Raw genomic sequence first — 16513 nt, 5'->3', positions numbered from 1 at the left:
ATATTGAAATTAAGATGTTTTGATTAAGGGTTTGTATGTTTCCAAAAAAAGACTTATCACTGATCTTGTACTTTGTTAAATTGTCTATACCCAAGTCCTTTTGATGTTAATTTGAGATATTGCCCTACCCTTTTTCTTTTTTATTGTAGGCAAGCTGAAAGATCTTGGCAACATGGTTCTGCGACCCTTTGGTCTGTCCACTGAAAACTTCCTGTTAAACAAGGATCCCAACTCTGGCTCATACTCCATCAACTTTGTGCAGAATCCAAATAACAATAATAGATAATGGCTTAATTTGGAAAACAGCTCAGTGCAAGGATATGCTGTAAAAAGAACAAAAACATTTAGTTATATAATAAAGTATTGCTTTTCTGGGCATACAAGAAACTGGTCTGTTCCAACGTTTGCAATACAATAGCAAGCATTTGTTTACAATTAGAATCTGCACAAGTTTCAAGACACTCAGTTTGAGCTGCTTGTTGAATGTAAAGCCAGCAGTGAAACCATATGTTTATTTTGTCATTACATCTGGATAAGTGTTAACCCAAGTGTGATATGGTGTTTATGAACAGAAATAATTCATTGGTTAAGTTGCCATGTTACCACTGGGTAAATGTTTTGTTTACCATGGCCATTTGAAATTTATAAAATGCTGAAGCTTGATGTTTAGCTGTATACTGTTGATCATGCTGAATATATTAATGTTGCCCATTGCCTTATTTTCTGTAGTTTAAAAAAAAATAAAGTTTGAATATGATTCAGTATGATTCGGAGAACTTCCTGAAAATAAAAATATCAAAATTGTTCTTTTTTTTCCATGAAACTGGTATTGTTCCAATATGCAATTGGAATTAACTTGGAGCAATTGGTCTTCACAGAGCTTCACAAACCTTAACCATCCAGATGGATTTTAAAAGGTTTTCTTTTTCATATTCATAATGCAGAAAAAGGCTTTTCCACTGAGCAGATCCATTATTTTCTCAAACCTCTTCCAATCACTTCTCATTTATTCACATCAAACAAAACCTTCTATAATATTTTCCCTCAATTGTTTATCTGGCTTCCTCCTAACTGTATCTCTACAATCTTCCTGAGTTGCTCTTGAGGTATTGAGTTCAACGTTCAAAGAGCTCCATGAAGAAAGAAGTTTCTTCTGAAGTCTGCATTGAAAGTATGAATGGCTACTTTATATTTCTGACTCCAAACACCCCCCCCCCCCCCCCCCCACCCACCCATTGCAGCTATTTCATTAGTTATGATTAATTAGATGACCAAAGTCATAATTAACTGTACTAAGTGCATGAGGTATGCATACTTTTTAACACTATTTCCCTAGTTAAATAGCAAGTATTGGCGATATCACAAGAAACCCTCTTGAAGATATTGAGTTCAGGTTTTTCTTTACGTACACACACACACACACATTCTGACCTTAGTCATGGGTCTCCCATGCAATACCTTACTAAATAACTTGTTGAGATCCAAGTATATTATGTCTACTACATTTTCTATATCTGTTTTTTACTTCAAAACTATTCATTCATTTTGATCAAACACATCTAATTTTGGAATCTGTACTTCATATTTTTGTTATTTTTCTGTTTCTACATGTTTTGCTACTGCATCTTTGAATAAAGATTCCTTTATCTTTCACCCCATTAATGTTAAATGAATTAATAGTTGTTGGTCTTATTCTATCTCTCCATGTTTACTGACAGCTCTGAACATTCCCTATTCTCCCTGACATTTATTTAGACACCATTAGCTAAAATTTATCTCTTTTTAAGGTCGTTTTGCTTGTGACTATGAGTATGAATGTTCAAATCTATTGCATTCTGGAAAAATGGAAAGATTTCATTAAACTGAACTTCGTTAGAGCTTGTGACAGGCCAGTGGAATGAAGACCTTCGTTTGTTCAGCAGCATAATCGTTATTCATTCCTCAGTTTCTACAGGCATTAAGGGTGCCCGCTGTCATCTAGATTGGGGAATTGTGCTTGTTGAGGACTCATATTTGACATTTCCTCTTATCAGTGATTGTATCTTGAACTCTGGTAATTTTCTGCAAAATAGTAGGATGTCAAGCTCCACAATCTCTTTCTCCTTTCAGTCTCTTGACAACAGTTTGCCCCCATAACAAGGGGAAAAAAATCAACTTTTCCATTTCTCTTTTTTGTAAAAGTTTTAGTCCTCACGTAAACTCTATAATTGGAAAAAAAAATTAGTTGAAGTTGTTTGAATTGCAAGAAAGTCACATTATTTCACTTGCAATATCTGTGTTGTTTTCATTTGCATTAACTTGAGGCTTCCCTTGGCTGGTCTGATTTCTCTTGTTATATGACTTCGAGTGCCACACGTACACCTTTGTCCTTTCCAGCTCTTGACCTCTCTCATGTCTGCTATCATGCACTGTTGAATGATGTTGTAATGTGTGAAAAAGAAATGTTCAATGCAAGTGGAGGACCCATCATGTATTATTCACTCATATATTGGCAAGGTGCTATCGAGAGATCAGTGTTCTCCCACAAAACTGAAAGTAAAAGCAGAAATTGGTGTTGTGATATGTAGAAATTGGGAAAGAAATAAAAAACCCCACTTAAAATTCTGTTTATTACAGAATTTTTTCCAAGTGGCAAAGCCTTGCTGCCTGTTACTAAAATCATAGTGTGCAGTGTGAAAGCAAGCCATTAGGCCCATCAAGTCCACACTGACCCTGCAAAAAGCATCCCACCCAAACCCACCTCCCTACCCAATCCCTGTTACCCAGCATTTCCCAGGGCTAATCTACCTAGCTTACACATCCCTGGATACTATGGGAAAATTTACACTGCCAATCCACCTAACATGCACATCTTTGCACAGTGGGTGGAAACCCATGCAGTCGGGGAGAAAGTGCAAATTCCACACAGCTTGAGGGTGGGATGGAGCCCGGGTCCCTGCTGCTGAGGCAGCAGTGCTATCCACTGATCGACCATACAGCCCTCAAAGTGATTATAAAATTTGAGAAATGCATTAAACAGAAAGGTGATGTGTTCAAAGACATTATAAATATTTGAAGTACGTTTCAAGCCGCCATTTGTTTTAAGACTGGTTTGAAGAGAGAGCTTACTTTTCGTAATTTCAAATTGCTTGTGTTTTAATGTAAAATTGCTACTAAATAGCTGTCGAGGTTGCCTTGCATTTTGTACATCTTTGGAATTGTGTAGAGGTAAAGTTAACAGTTGGCATGAAGCTATTAATATCAAGCAAATCCAGTGATACTTACTAATATACTGGGCCCAAGACCAATGAAGGAGAAGCAAGATCTCTTTCTGAAGATTTTAGAATACTAATTATAGAATGCTATTTTGTCCAGAATAAAACAGTTCTGTCAATATCTGCTCTATTAGAATGTTATTTTAATTCTAACCATTAATGTAATATTGCAGTGTTTAAAACTAAAATGCTCAGAACAGCAGCCTTGGTAGTAAGATAGCAATAATGGTACATCATTAATGAAGAAAGGTTATATCACCTTTTGAGGGAGTAACACCTTCAAACAGCTAGGCGAAAGTGAGGACTGCAGATGCTGGAGTACCAGAGTTGAAAAATGTGGTGCTGGAAAAACACAGCAGGCCAGGCAGCATTTGAGGAGCAGGAGAATCGACGTTCCGGGCATAAGCCCTTCTTCAGGATTCCTGAAGAAGGGCTTATGCCCGAAACGTCGATTCTCCTGCTCCTCGGATGCTGCCTGGCCTGCTGTGTTTTTCCAGCACCACATTTTTCAACACCTTCAAACAGCTACAACAACATGCATGCAACATTGCAAAATATCCTTGGATGCTTTATGGATGTTATTGAATGAATGAATTTTGACATTGAGCCACATAAGGATGTCAGAACATACACTAAAAGTTTGGCCAAAGAAGTTAACTTTCAAGGAGCATCTTACAGGGGAGAAAGAGGTAGAAAGTTGGGCTGTCTGAAGGCAATTCCAGAGCTTTGAGCCTAGGCAACCTGAGGCACAGCTGCTGCTAGTGGAACCTAACATGTTTTTGGTTGATATTGCTGAGGGCCAGACACAGATGAGACTTGAGGTAGCATTCCAGAAGCAAGAAAGGAGTACATTGCAACTATTTCATTAGTTATGATTAATTAGATGACTAAAATCGTAATTATGCTACGTGCATGAGATATGCATACTTTGTAAAGCTATTTCCATAGTTAAATAGCAAGTATTGGCAATATCACAAGAAACCCACTTGAAGATACCGAGTTCAGATTTTTTAAATACAGGAAATTTGCAAGTAACTTATAAAAATGTTAGATTAATTAAAAATAACTTTTTGCTTAAGCTATTAATCTGAAATAAGAAAAGGTTCCCCACAAAGCAAGAGGAGCATTTAGCAGAAACCAAGCACTAGAGGAAACTAACAGAGGAACTGCAATGGATGCAGATAGCCAAGTAGGAAGTAGGTACACTAATGCACATTATAGCATTGACCTTTGTTCCTCTTTCTTATTTTATTTTCAGAAGAATACTCCAGTTTTCTGAAGAGATTGTATACTCTTGTCACTTTATGGAAGAACGTTTTGCCACATTTAGGGCGGCATGGTGACTCAGTGGTTAGCATCGCTGCCTTACAGAGCCAGGGACCCGGGTATGATTCCACCCTTGGACGACTGTCTCTGTGCAGTTTGCATGTTCTTGCCTTATCTGCGTGGGTTTCCTCCTGCAGTCCAAAAATGTGCAAATTAGGTTGATTGACCATGCTAAATTACCCCGTAATGTCCAGCGATGTGTATGTTAGATGCATTAGCCATGCGAAATGCAAAGATACAGGGACAGTAGGGGGATGAGTCTGTTGGGATGCTCTTTGGAGGGTGGACTCACTGGGTCGAATAGCCTATTTCCACACTGTAGGGATTATGATTCTTTTGAGATTTTTGTTTAAATTATTTGTGGCATATAAATGTTCCTAGCAAAGCCAGCATTTATTGTACATCCTAATTGCTCTTGAAGCATCATTCCGGTGTCTCCATTTTTAACATTGCTGTCTTTGAAGCTTGGAACACCCACAGTGCTGTTATGGAGGGAGTTCTAGGATTTTGACCCATCAACAGTGAAGAAACAAAAATACAGTTCTGAGTTAGAATGTTGTGTGGTATGGAGGGGAACTTGCATGTGGTGTGGTTCAGATTCACCTGCCTTCTGGGTGCTGTAGCTCAGAGGTTTGGAAACTGCTGTTGAAGGAATCTTGGGAATTCCTTTACTGGTTTCGTAGGTGGTGAGACACTTTTTGCTTGGTGCATGGAGGGAGTGAACATTTAAGGTGACGGGTTGCTGATATAATTGTTGCCTTGGAGTCATCCAGGTCCAAGCATAGAAAATGGTCTTGCTGCCCATTGAATCTGTGCCAGTCTAAAACAATCTCTTGTCCGGCTTGTGAACCAGAAGGTAGTGCACTTGTAAGAAATAAAGGAGTAGCAGCGTAAGTTTAGAATGATCTGTATCTCTATAAATTGCAAGTTTATAGGCTTCAGCGGTTCCTAATGTGTAAAGTTTCTGATTGTGTAATGAAGTAGACTTGATTAAAAAGCTTTAAGTGAAAAATCTTTTTTGGGTCAGTGACTATAATGTAGAATTCACCCTATAGTTTGAGAGGGAAGAACTGGCCAGACTTGATTGAATGTGGAGACAAGCAGGGAAGACAGTGGGGCAGCAATGACAGGAGATTGTCCAGGGTAATTTGGGAGGCACAGCAGAAATTCATCCCAAACAAGAAGAAACATACAAAGGGGAGGGCGAGGAAAACATGGCTGATAAGGGAAGTCAGGGACAGCAGAAAGCCAAAAGAAACAGCATATAAAGCATTGAAGATTAGTGGGAAGCTAAAGATATGAAGCCTTTTTTTAAAAAAAAGGGGGAAATTAAAACAAAGAATGAGAGAAGGTGAAATATGGGATAAGCTAGGTATTCATATAAAATATTACAAGAACTATAAGAGAGAGGCAAGAATGGATATTGGGCTACTGGAGAAGTAGAAATGGGGAAGAAAGAAATGGCAAAGAACGTGAATGGGTAATTTTGCATCAGTTTTCACGGTGGAAGATACTGCAGCATTCCAGAATTTTGAGAGACTGGGTAGAGGTGAACATAGTGGCTATCACAGTGGAAAAGATGCTGGTTAATCTGAAAGAGGATAAATCACCCAGACCAGTTGAGCCACACCCAGAGTTCTGAAGGAGATAGCTGCTGAGATTGTAGATACATCGCTGGTGATCTTTCATGAATTACTGGAGTCAGGGAAAATCCCAGAGGACTGGAAAATGGCAAATGTAACACGTAATAACAGAGGAGGGAGGCAGAAGACAGGAAACTAGACCCGTTAGTTTGACCTCGGTCTTTGGTAAGACTTTAGACTCCATTGTTTAGAATAAGATTGTGGAGTACTTCAAAGTGCATTGTAAAATAGGATGGGGTTAGCAAGACTTCGTCTAGGTGAGGTTATGCCTGGCAATTTGTTAGCATTCCTTCAGGAGGTACTGAGCAAGATATACAAAGGTGAGCCAGAGGACATCATCTATTTGGATTTCTAGAAGATTTATGTCAAAGTTCCACAAAGGAGGCTGCTAAATAAGATAAGAGCCCATGGTGATCGTGGCAAAGTACTGACATGGATCGGGCATTGGCTGACTTGCAAGTGCTGAGAGTCTGGATAAAAAGGTCCTTTTTTTTAGGATGGTGGGCATTGACTAGTGGAGTTCTGCAGAGGTCAGTATTGGGACCACAACTAGTCATGTTAAACAACAATCTGGATGAAGGAACGGAGGGCATTGCTGCTAAATTTGCAGATGACACAAAGATAGTTGGAGGGAGTCGTACTTCAGGATTCTCTTAAGGTTAATATGCTGGTTCAGTTGACAAGAAAGCAAATGCAATGTTAGCAGTCATTTTGAGAGGGTCCAAATACAAGAGCAGAGATGTACTGCTGTGGCTATTCGAGGCTCTGGTCAGACCACATTTGGAATATTGTGAGCAGTTTTGCACTTTGTATCTAAGGAAAGAGGCGCTAGTGTTGGAGGGAGTCCAGAGGAGGTTTACAAGAACGAGCCTGGAATAAAGGGCTTATCATATGGAGCAGTTGAGGACTCTAGGTCTGTGCTCAATGGAGTTTAGAAGGATAGGGGTGGAGAGCTGACCGAAACTTGCAGAATACTGAGAGGCCTGGTTAGAGTGGCAATAAAGAATATATTTCCATTAGTAGGAGGGACTAGGACCTGAGGGCACAGTCTCGGTGAAGGGACAGCCCTTTAGAAATGAGGAAATTCTTCAGCAAGAGGGTGGTTAATCTATGAATCTCATTGCTGCAGAAGGCTGTGGAGGCTAAATCATTGAGTATATTTAAGCTAGTGATAGATAGGGTCTTAATTAGTATGAGGATTGAGGATTATGAGGAGAATGCAAGAGAATGGAGTTGAGAAACATATCACACATGATTGAATGGTGGAACAGACCCGATGGGCCAAATGACCGAATTATATCTTTCATATACCTTCATATTATATCTTTTGGTCTTTATGGAATATTAAACAAGATTCTTTATCTAACTTTATGTTGGATCTAAATGTGTTCCATGTCATTTTAACTTTTTCCATAATTAGGAACGTTTTGTGTTACTACTTGATTTCCAGACAGAATCTGTACAATGACTTGAGTGGTATATATCATATTTTTCTTCATTGCTTCATGCTTGTATTTGTGGTTCAAAAGCCTAAACCAGTTTGACAATTGCGGCAGCACCCTCTGCACGAAAACATTGCCCCTTGGGTCCTTTTTAAATCTTTCCCCTCACCTTAAACGTACGCAATTTAGTTTGTGATCTGAGATCCAGTCTGTGCGACTATGGTCCACCACGTGTAAGTACTATCTGGAATCCAGTTTGTGTGATCAGATTTTTTTATTTAATAAGATGATCTGTGCTGAAACACATGTCTGCAATGTTACAGATTAGGTTTTATCAATAAAACCAAAGTTTATTACGCAAGGAACTAAGCTTTTTTACAAAGTTAGTCAGTTCTCATATAATGCGATAGCTCTGTTCCCATGCAACTCTGCATTTTAAGAAAATCACGTAACAGCAGCACCACTTAAAGTAATGAGGCTGGAATCACATAACCAATATAGATAAGGAAAATTTGTGTTCTACAAATGATGATCTAAATTCTTCAATCATAATATAGCCAACTGCATTGAAGAAAAGCGCGTTATTAGCAGAACCGAGTCTATTTACATTTAATGCATTTTGAAAGATTTCAAGAGACCGACAAAACAAAGTTCCATCAATCCCAACACCATTAATTTACACTCAAATGCTAGAAAGAGGGACAGTTCCCTTTTCTTATGTATCTTATTGGTTTGAGTAAACTGTTTCTTTCAATTTCCAGGAGAAAGTGACTACTGCAGATGGTGGAGATCAGAGCTGAAAATGTGTTGCTGGAAAAGCGCAGCAGGTCAGGCAGCATCCAAGGAGCAGGAGAATTGACGTTTCGGGCATGAGCCCTTCTTCAGGAATGAGAAAAGTGTGCCAAGCAGGCTAAGATGAAAGGTAGGGAGGAGGGACTTGGGGGAGGTGTGTTGGAAATGCGATAGGTGGAAGGAGGTCAAGGTGAGGGTGATAGGCCGGAGTGGGGGTGGGTGGGCGCGGAGAGGTCAGGAAGAAGATTGCAGGTTAGGAAGGTGGTGCTGAGTTCGAGAGTTGGGACTGAGACAAGGTGGGGGGAGGGGGAATGAGGAAACTGGAGAAATCTGAGTTCATCCCTTGTGGTTGGAGGGTTCCTAGGCGGAAGATGAGGTGCTCTTCCTCCAGCCGTCGTGTTGCTATGGTCTGGCGAGGGAGGAGTCCAAGGACCTGCATGTCCTTGGTGGAGTTGGAGGGGAGTTGAAGTGTTGAGCCACGGGGTGGTTGGGTTGATTGGTCCGGGTGTCCTAAAGGTGTTCTCTGAAACGTTCCGCAAGTAGGTGGCCTGTCTCCCCAATATAGAGGAGGCCACATCGGGTGCAGCGGATGCAGTAAATGATGTGTGTGGAGGTGCAAGTGAATTTGTGGTGGATATGGAAGGATCCCTTGGGGCCTTGGAGGGAAGTAAGGGGAGAGGTGTGGGCGCACGTTTTGCATTTCTGGTCCCAGGAGGACCAGTTCCAATACCGGGCAACCCAGATGGCCTCCTTCAAAGAACACAATTTCCCCCCAGACGTGATCGACGATGCTCTCCACTGTATCTCCTCCACTTCCCGCTCCTCCACCCTTGAGCCCTGCCCCTCCAATCGCCACCAGGACAGAACCCCATTGGACCTCACCTACCACCCCACCAACCTCCATATACATCATATCATCCGTCGTCATTTCTGCCACCTCCAAATGGACCCCACAATCAGGGATATAGTTCCGTCCCCTCCCCTCTCCTATCAGCATTCTGAAAAGACCATTCCCTCCGTGACTCCCTTGTCAGGTCCACAACCCCCCACCAACCCAACCTCCACTCCCGACACCTTCCCCTACAAACGCAAGAAATGCAAAACTTGCGCCCACACCTCCCCCCTTACTTCCCTCCAAGGCCCCAAGGGATGCTTCCATATCCGCCACAAATTCATTTGCACCTCCACACACATCATTTACTGCACCCGATGTGGCCTCCTCTATATTGGGGAGACAGGCTGCCTACTTGCGGAACGTTTCAGAGAACACCTCTGGGACACCCAGACCAACCAACCCAGCCACTCTGGCTCAACACTTCAACTCCCCCTCCCACTCCACCAAGGACATGCAGGTCCTTGGACTCCTCCTTCGCCAGACCATAGCAACACGACGGCTGGAGGAAGAGCGCCTCATCTTTCGCCTAGGAACCCTCCAACCACAAGGGATGAACTCAGATTTCTCCAGTTTCCTCATTTCCCCTCCCCCCACCTTGTCTCAGTCCCAACCCTCGAACTCAGCACCACCTTCCTAACCTGCAATCTTCTTCCTGACCTCTCTGCCCCCACCCCCACTCCGGCCTATCACCCTCACCTTAACCTCCTTCCACCTATCGCATTTCCAACACCCCTCCCCCAAGTCCCTCCTCCCTACCTTTTATCTTAGCCTGCTTGGCACACTCTCCTCATTCCTGAAGAAGGGCTCATGCCCGAAAAGGTTGATTCTCCTGCTCCTTGGATGCTGCCTGACCTGCTGCGCTTTTCCAGCAACACATTTTCAGCTCTTTCAATTTCCAGTCATTAATTATTCAACTACACTTAAACTTTCTTAACTTCAAATAACCCATTAAAAATGGGAAATCAGTTTAGGCACTTACTTTGACTGCGGGGTAACACATTTCCCTGACCGGCTATACATCCAAAATAAATACCATGGTTTAGCAACTTTGATTGTCTTCAAGTTCACTGCAATGTTTGCCATTGGATCAGTGCTTCTAGGTAGTTAAAGCGATAACTCCAGATGTTCCTGATATATGGCCCATCTTGAATGATAAAAACTGTGATTCTCTCCCTCTGGGTTACTGGGGGTTTGCCAGTAGACCCATGAGGAATATGTAGTCCTTAATGTGTGAAATTGTTAAGGGAACTGATGCAGTCATGGCATTTGCTTTCGATAATATAGATCTGTTTTGATCCATCTGGTTTCAGGAACAGTACTGAGGAGAAGCTCCAGCTCTTCTGGCTGAGTTTTCTAGTTGACTAGTGTGCAGGAATTTCTGCCCGACCTGGGCCAATATTTCAGTCTCAGCCATAGCAATCCTATTTGGATAAACAAGGATGCAGTAAAAGGCCATAAGAGCAGACAACATGGTAGATTGTGGGGGTAAAACCGGTGTAGATTATCCAAATAATTTATTCCACTGCATCTAGCTGCTTATTGAAAAAACAGTAAGACACTGGCCCAGATTTTGCAATTAGCAGTGAAGTGGAAACACATACTGCTGATTATGTTTAATATCACTTTTTTTTTGTGGACCAGCGGGGATATGCTTTCCTGGCTGCAGCATGAATTAAACTGATGTATTGAGCTGAAGGCATGTAGCTTCATGACAGGTAAAAATGTTTGGTTATAGTAAATATATCCTCGCTCTTACCTTTAATTCCAGCCCCCTGCCACCCATTCCTTTCCTCCAGTCTAGCTTGCAAAGGATATCAAAACCAGCCAAGTATATTTTCACAATTGCGTCGATAAAAAGAGAATAGACTCCTTAAACCAATATGGTGACATTATCATTAAACGCAAGGATAAGACAGACATGCTTGTCATGGAGGTGGTTCAAGGTTGTGGGGGGGGTGGGGGGGTGGATAGTGAATATGTGGCAAGGCTCGGGGTGGGGTGTTCAGTCTACCTTGCTTTCTCCTATTTTCAATACAGAATGAGGTCAGCGTGCCAGAATACCTCAGGAAACTAATATTGAACTGAGGACAGGTGGGCACTGCAATTAATGTGGGCAAAATAATAATTAAATAATGCTTTTGAAGGCGTGCTAAATACCCTGAATTAAATGATTTACAGGCAGTGGATAAAGTTGTGCATAGGTGAATGTGTTTATGTGGACACCCAAAAAGCATTTGAAAATATTGGTCATAAGAGACTGTAAGCTAAAGTTGAAGCTGAATTACTAACATATTTAGGAATTTGCCTGTACAGGAGTCAGCAGAACTGACAGGCGTATGCTGTAATTCACATGATGTGTCTAGAGTTTCCAGAAGGATCTGTTTGAAGTCTCAGCCATTTACAGTAATTACTGGTGACATAATAAGGATATGGAAATCCACATATGCAAATTGGCTAATGTCACCAGGATAGATGGTATTTTAGCAGTGTTAATGGAAGCTGAAAGTTATAAAGATAGATTAAATGACTAGATAAAATCATGGTAAATAGTTTTCAGTGCAAGCGCTTTGAACCTAAAAAGACATATAGAGTACATTTTAATTCTTGAAAACAGTGACAGTCCAAAATCCAGCTATGTAGCTTATCAAAATGTCAAGTGTTATCAGAAAGTACATAAAGTATTTTTTTTAAAAAATAGAATATTAGCCTTTACATTTGAAGAACTAAAATACAAGAATCTGTAGGTTATGCTTTAGGTGTATAAAACACTGGTTAAACCACAAGTGGAGTATTGTATGCAGTTCTGGAAGCGCATATAAGAAAGTACAAAGTTTAAAATCACGCAATACCAAGTTATAGTCCAACAGGTTTATTTGGAAGCACTAGCTCCAACACTGGCATCTCCAAATTATGAGACGGTAGTTTACGAGATCCATAATAAGATCATATGATGTAGAAGTAAGCTATTTGGCCCATCGAGTCTACTTTGCTATTCAGTGCAATTGGACTAATTTGATCATTCTTATCTCGTTTTCCTGTTTTATCCCCATAACACTTCTTTCCCTTCTTGATTAGAAATCTATTTCAGCCTCAGATGATTCAACTTCAACAGCCCACTGTCGTAAAGAATTCCACAGGTTGGCTACCTCATAAGGGAAAAGAAAATCATTTCATAGTAGGATGTTGTTCCATCAAATTTGGCAGGTTAAAGGGTGATTTGATCAAAGTTTTTTAAGGGGAACAAAGATAGTCAGGGAAACGATTTCTTCTTTGTAAGAATAGAAGCAGGCAGCATAAACTATATGTTTTACTCAAATTTTGGGAGTTAAATTGAGCAGTACTTACATGCTGGAACTGACAACTGGAAGCGGCAGATTCAAGCCACTACAAATGCCGGAGGAAAGATCACAGAAGCGCTTCACAGGAGGCTCCCAAGCACTGAGGATGTCACCTAGACAGGGGATGAAACGTCTGCAACACAAATTCCCAGCTCGGCGAACAGAACCACAATGAGCACCCGAGCTACAAATCTTCTCCCAAACTTTGAACTTACTTGCACTATTTGAAATGTAATATGACAAATATGGCTGCTGATGGCAAGATAGGAAGAGGGTGCCACTTCATCTTGAGTGTCACGAGCTGCAATGCATACACTTACAAATTGCATTGTGCATGTATGTAGTAGGTACATTTCCCACATATAACTGCGTGGTGGTAAGGAATTGCTCTCCACAGCCTGCTACAATAGCTGATGTTTTATTGCATGTTCAACATCAAGGTCCTAAAGAAAAGTATTAAATATTTAGGGTGCAATGGTGGTATGGCTGATATTACAGTATGTTCCAATGTTACACTAGGTATATAGATATCACAGTATATTTCGTCCACTCGATTGGTAAGAGGGCAATGGGAGAGGGTGTATGGTTGGGGGAAGGGCTGTGGGGAGAAGAGGGTGTAAGTGGAGTGTGGGGTTGTAAATGTGGGTAGGCCTAGGGGAGATGAGGGTAATAGAGAAGGGCTGTGGGGGAGGGGAGGGTGTGTGAGAGGAGGACAGTGGGCGCTTATGGGACAGCACTGTGGAGGAGGATGATAGGGACAGCTATGAGGGAGGACCTGTGGTTGGGGAAGGGCTATGGATTAGAGGGGATGATGGGGAAGGTTGTGTGAATGTAGGAGTGATGGGGTAGGGGTTGTGGATGGGGGAGGGCGATAGGGATGTGGTGGATTTTGAAAGCAGTGAGGAAGTTGTCATTCATAACAAGGGCAGTATTGGAATGTTTGACCATGTGATGGTTTGAAATGGTGCTAGAGATGGACAAGGTGCTTTCAGGCTTGGCCACAAAGATAACAAAGAGTATGAGGCAGTGAAGGTATGACAAACCTTTGGAAAATTTTGAAAGTAACCAAGAGAATGGGTTCAAATCCCAGTGAAACTTGAATTTAATTTTTCAAAAATCTGGAATCTTTATGTACTGGTGACCATAATGTTAATTACCATAAAAATCCATCTTGTTCATTAATACATTTCAGGGAAGGAAACCTGTTTTCCTTACCCAGTCTGGTCTATATGTGACACTATACCCACAGTTCCCAACTCTTAACTGCTCTCTGAAGTGGCAAAGTGAGGTACTTGTATTGATACGTTACGAAAATAGATGAATGAAACTGGCGTAAAACTGGGAGGTTTGAGTTATAAGGTGAGGCTAGGTAGACTGAGACCTTTTTTCCTGGAACATAGGAGTCTGAAGCATGACCTTAGAGATTTGTAAAATCATGAGGGAAGTAGATAAAGTGAACAGCCAAGGTATTTTTCCCTATGGTGGGAGTGTCCAAAACTAGAGGGCATAAATTTAAGATGAAAGGGCCAAGATTTAAAAGGGACCAGAGAGCCAACTGTCTCACACAGAGGGTCATGTGTACATGGAATTAGTTGCCACAGGAAGTGGTAGAGATGTGTCCAATTACAACATTTAAAAGACATTTAGAGAGGTACGTGGATAGGAAAGGTTCAGAGGGATATGAGTTAAACACAGGAAAATCGGATCAGTTCAGCAAACCTCAACACGGACAAGTTGGCTGGAAGAACTATTTCTGTGCTATATGATGCTTAGATATGGCTCTTGATTAAACATAAAATATAAGCCATAACTATTAACTTAACCTGGGGCAGTGTTTTGTAGAGGAATAACAGTGTTATTTTCAGGGTCTGTAGATTGTGAAGGAGCAAAAATGGCCTTTAGTAGAGTGATAGATGTGGGATGTGGGAGTTTAAAGAGAGTTTAAGGGTTACTGCGAATTATATCTGCAATAAATGCTGTTGCTAGCGAATCTTATCAGATCGAATGGATCCGTTGGAGAGAGAGATAGAAGCGATGAGGAATTTGCAACAGCAACAGTATGTGATGAATGGCAGTTATAGGAAGGGGGGAAAGGTCTCAGATACAGTCACATAGATGGGTTAACTCCAGGAAAGATAAGAGAGGTAGGCAGCTAGTGCAGGAGTCTTCTGTGGCTATACCCATTTCAAACAGGTATGCTGTTTTGGAAAATGTAGGGGGTGATGGATTCTCAGGGGAACGTAGCACGAAAAGCCAAGTTTCTGGTATTGAGACTGGCTGTAATGCAACGAGGGGTTTGTAGGGTTCCAAGAGATCAATTGTGTTAGAGGATTCTCTAGTCCGAGGTACAGACAGACGTTTCTGTGGCCAGCAATGAAAAATCAGAATGGTGTGTTGCTTCCCTGGTGCCAGGATCAAGGATGTCTCAGAGAGGGTGCAGAATGTTCTCAAGTGGGAGAGGGGCCAGCAAGAGGTCATTGTACACATTGGAACCAACGACATTGGAAGGGAAAAGGTTGAGATTCTGAAAAGAGATTGCAGAGAGTTAGGCAGGAGTTTAAAAAGGAGATCCTTGAGTAGTAATATCTGGATTACTCCCAGTGCTACGTGATAGTGAGGGCAGGAATAGGAGGATAGAGCAGATGGATGCATGGCTGAGGAGCTGGTGTATGGGAGAAGGATCCACATTTTTGGATCATTGGAATCTCTTTTGGGGTAGAAGTGACCTGTACAAGAAGGACAGATTGCACCTAAATTGGAAGGGGACTAATATACTGGCAGAGAGATTTGCTAGAGCTGCTTGGGAGGATTTAAACTAGTAAGGTGGGGGGGGGGGGGACCCAGGGAGATAGTGAGGAAAGAGATCAATCTGAGACTGGTAAGAGTTGGGAACAGAAGCGAGTCAAACAGGGCAGGCAGGGACAAGGTAGGACTACTAAATTAAACTGCATTTATTTCAATGCAAGGGTCCTAACAGGGAAGGCAGATGAACTCGGCATTGTTAGGAAGATGGGACTGGGATATCATAGCAGTTACAGAAACATGGCTCAGGGATGGGCAGGACTGGCAGCTTAACGTTCCAGGATACAAATGCCACAGAAAGGATAGAAAGGGAGGCAAGAGAGGAGGGGAGTGACATTTTTGATAAGGGAGAGCACTACAGCTGTTCTCAGGGTTGATATTCCCAGCAATACATCCAGGGATGTTATGTGGGTGGAACTGAGAAATAAGAAAGGGATGATCACCTTATTGGGATTGTATTATAGACCCCTTAATAGTCAGAGGGAAATTAAGAAACAAACGTGTAAGGAGATCCCAGCTATCTGTCAGAAAAATAGGGTGGTTATGGTAGGGAATTTTAACTTTCCAAACATAGACTGGGACTGCCATAGTATTATGGGTTTAGATGGAGAGGAATTTGTTAAGTGTATACAAGACAATTTTCTGATTCAGTATGTGGATATACCTACTAGACAAGGTGCAAAACTTGACCTACTCTTGGGAAATAAGGCAGGACAGGTGACTGAGGTGTCAGTAGGGGAGCATTTTGGGGCCAGCGACCATAATTCTATGAAATTTAAAATAGTGATGGAAAAGGATAGACCAGATTCTAAATTGGAGAAAGGCCAATTTTGATGGTATTAGGCAAGAACTTTCAAAAGCTGATTGGGGGCAGATGTTCGCAGGTAAAGGGACAGCTGGAAAATGGGAAGCCTTCAGAAATGAGGTAATGAGAATCCAGAGAAAGTATATTCCTGTTAGGGTGAAAGGAAAGGCTGGTAGGTATAGGGAATGCTGGATGACTAAAGAAATTGAGGCTTTG

The 16513-nt window shown here is 41.6% G+C and overlaps 1 protein-coding gene across 1 annotated transcript in view; it reads left to right on the top strand.

The window, feature by feature from the left end:
- The window catches only part of ttc1 (tetratricopeptide repeat domain 1), a 56672-nt gene extending 55905 nt beyond the window's left edge, over window positions 1-767 (top strand). Inside the window, exon 8 of the mRNA XM_072591034.1 lies at window positions 150-767. Within this exon, the coding sequence (XP_072447135.1) occupies window positions 150-286 (137 nt within the window). The 3' untranslated portion in view covers window positions 287-767. The remainder of the gene's footprint in view (window positions 1-149) is intronic.
- Window positions 768-16513: the final 15746 nt, after the last annotated feature.

The sequence above is a fragment of the Chiloscyllium punctatum genome, chromosome 20 (genome assembly GCF_047496795.1).
Source record: "Chiloscyllium punctatum isolate Juve2018m chromosome 20, sChiPun1.3, whole genome shotgun sequence".
Lineage (NCBI taxonomy): Eukaryota > Metazoa > Chordata > Chondrichthyes > Orectolobiformes > Hemiscylliidae > Chiloscyllium > Chiloscyllium punctatum.
Note: the sequence above shows the minus strand (reverse complement) of the source record. Positions and strands in the feature narration are given on the sequence as shown.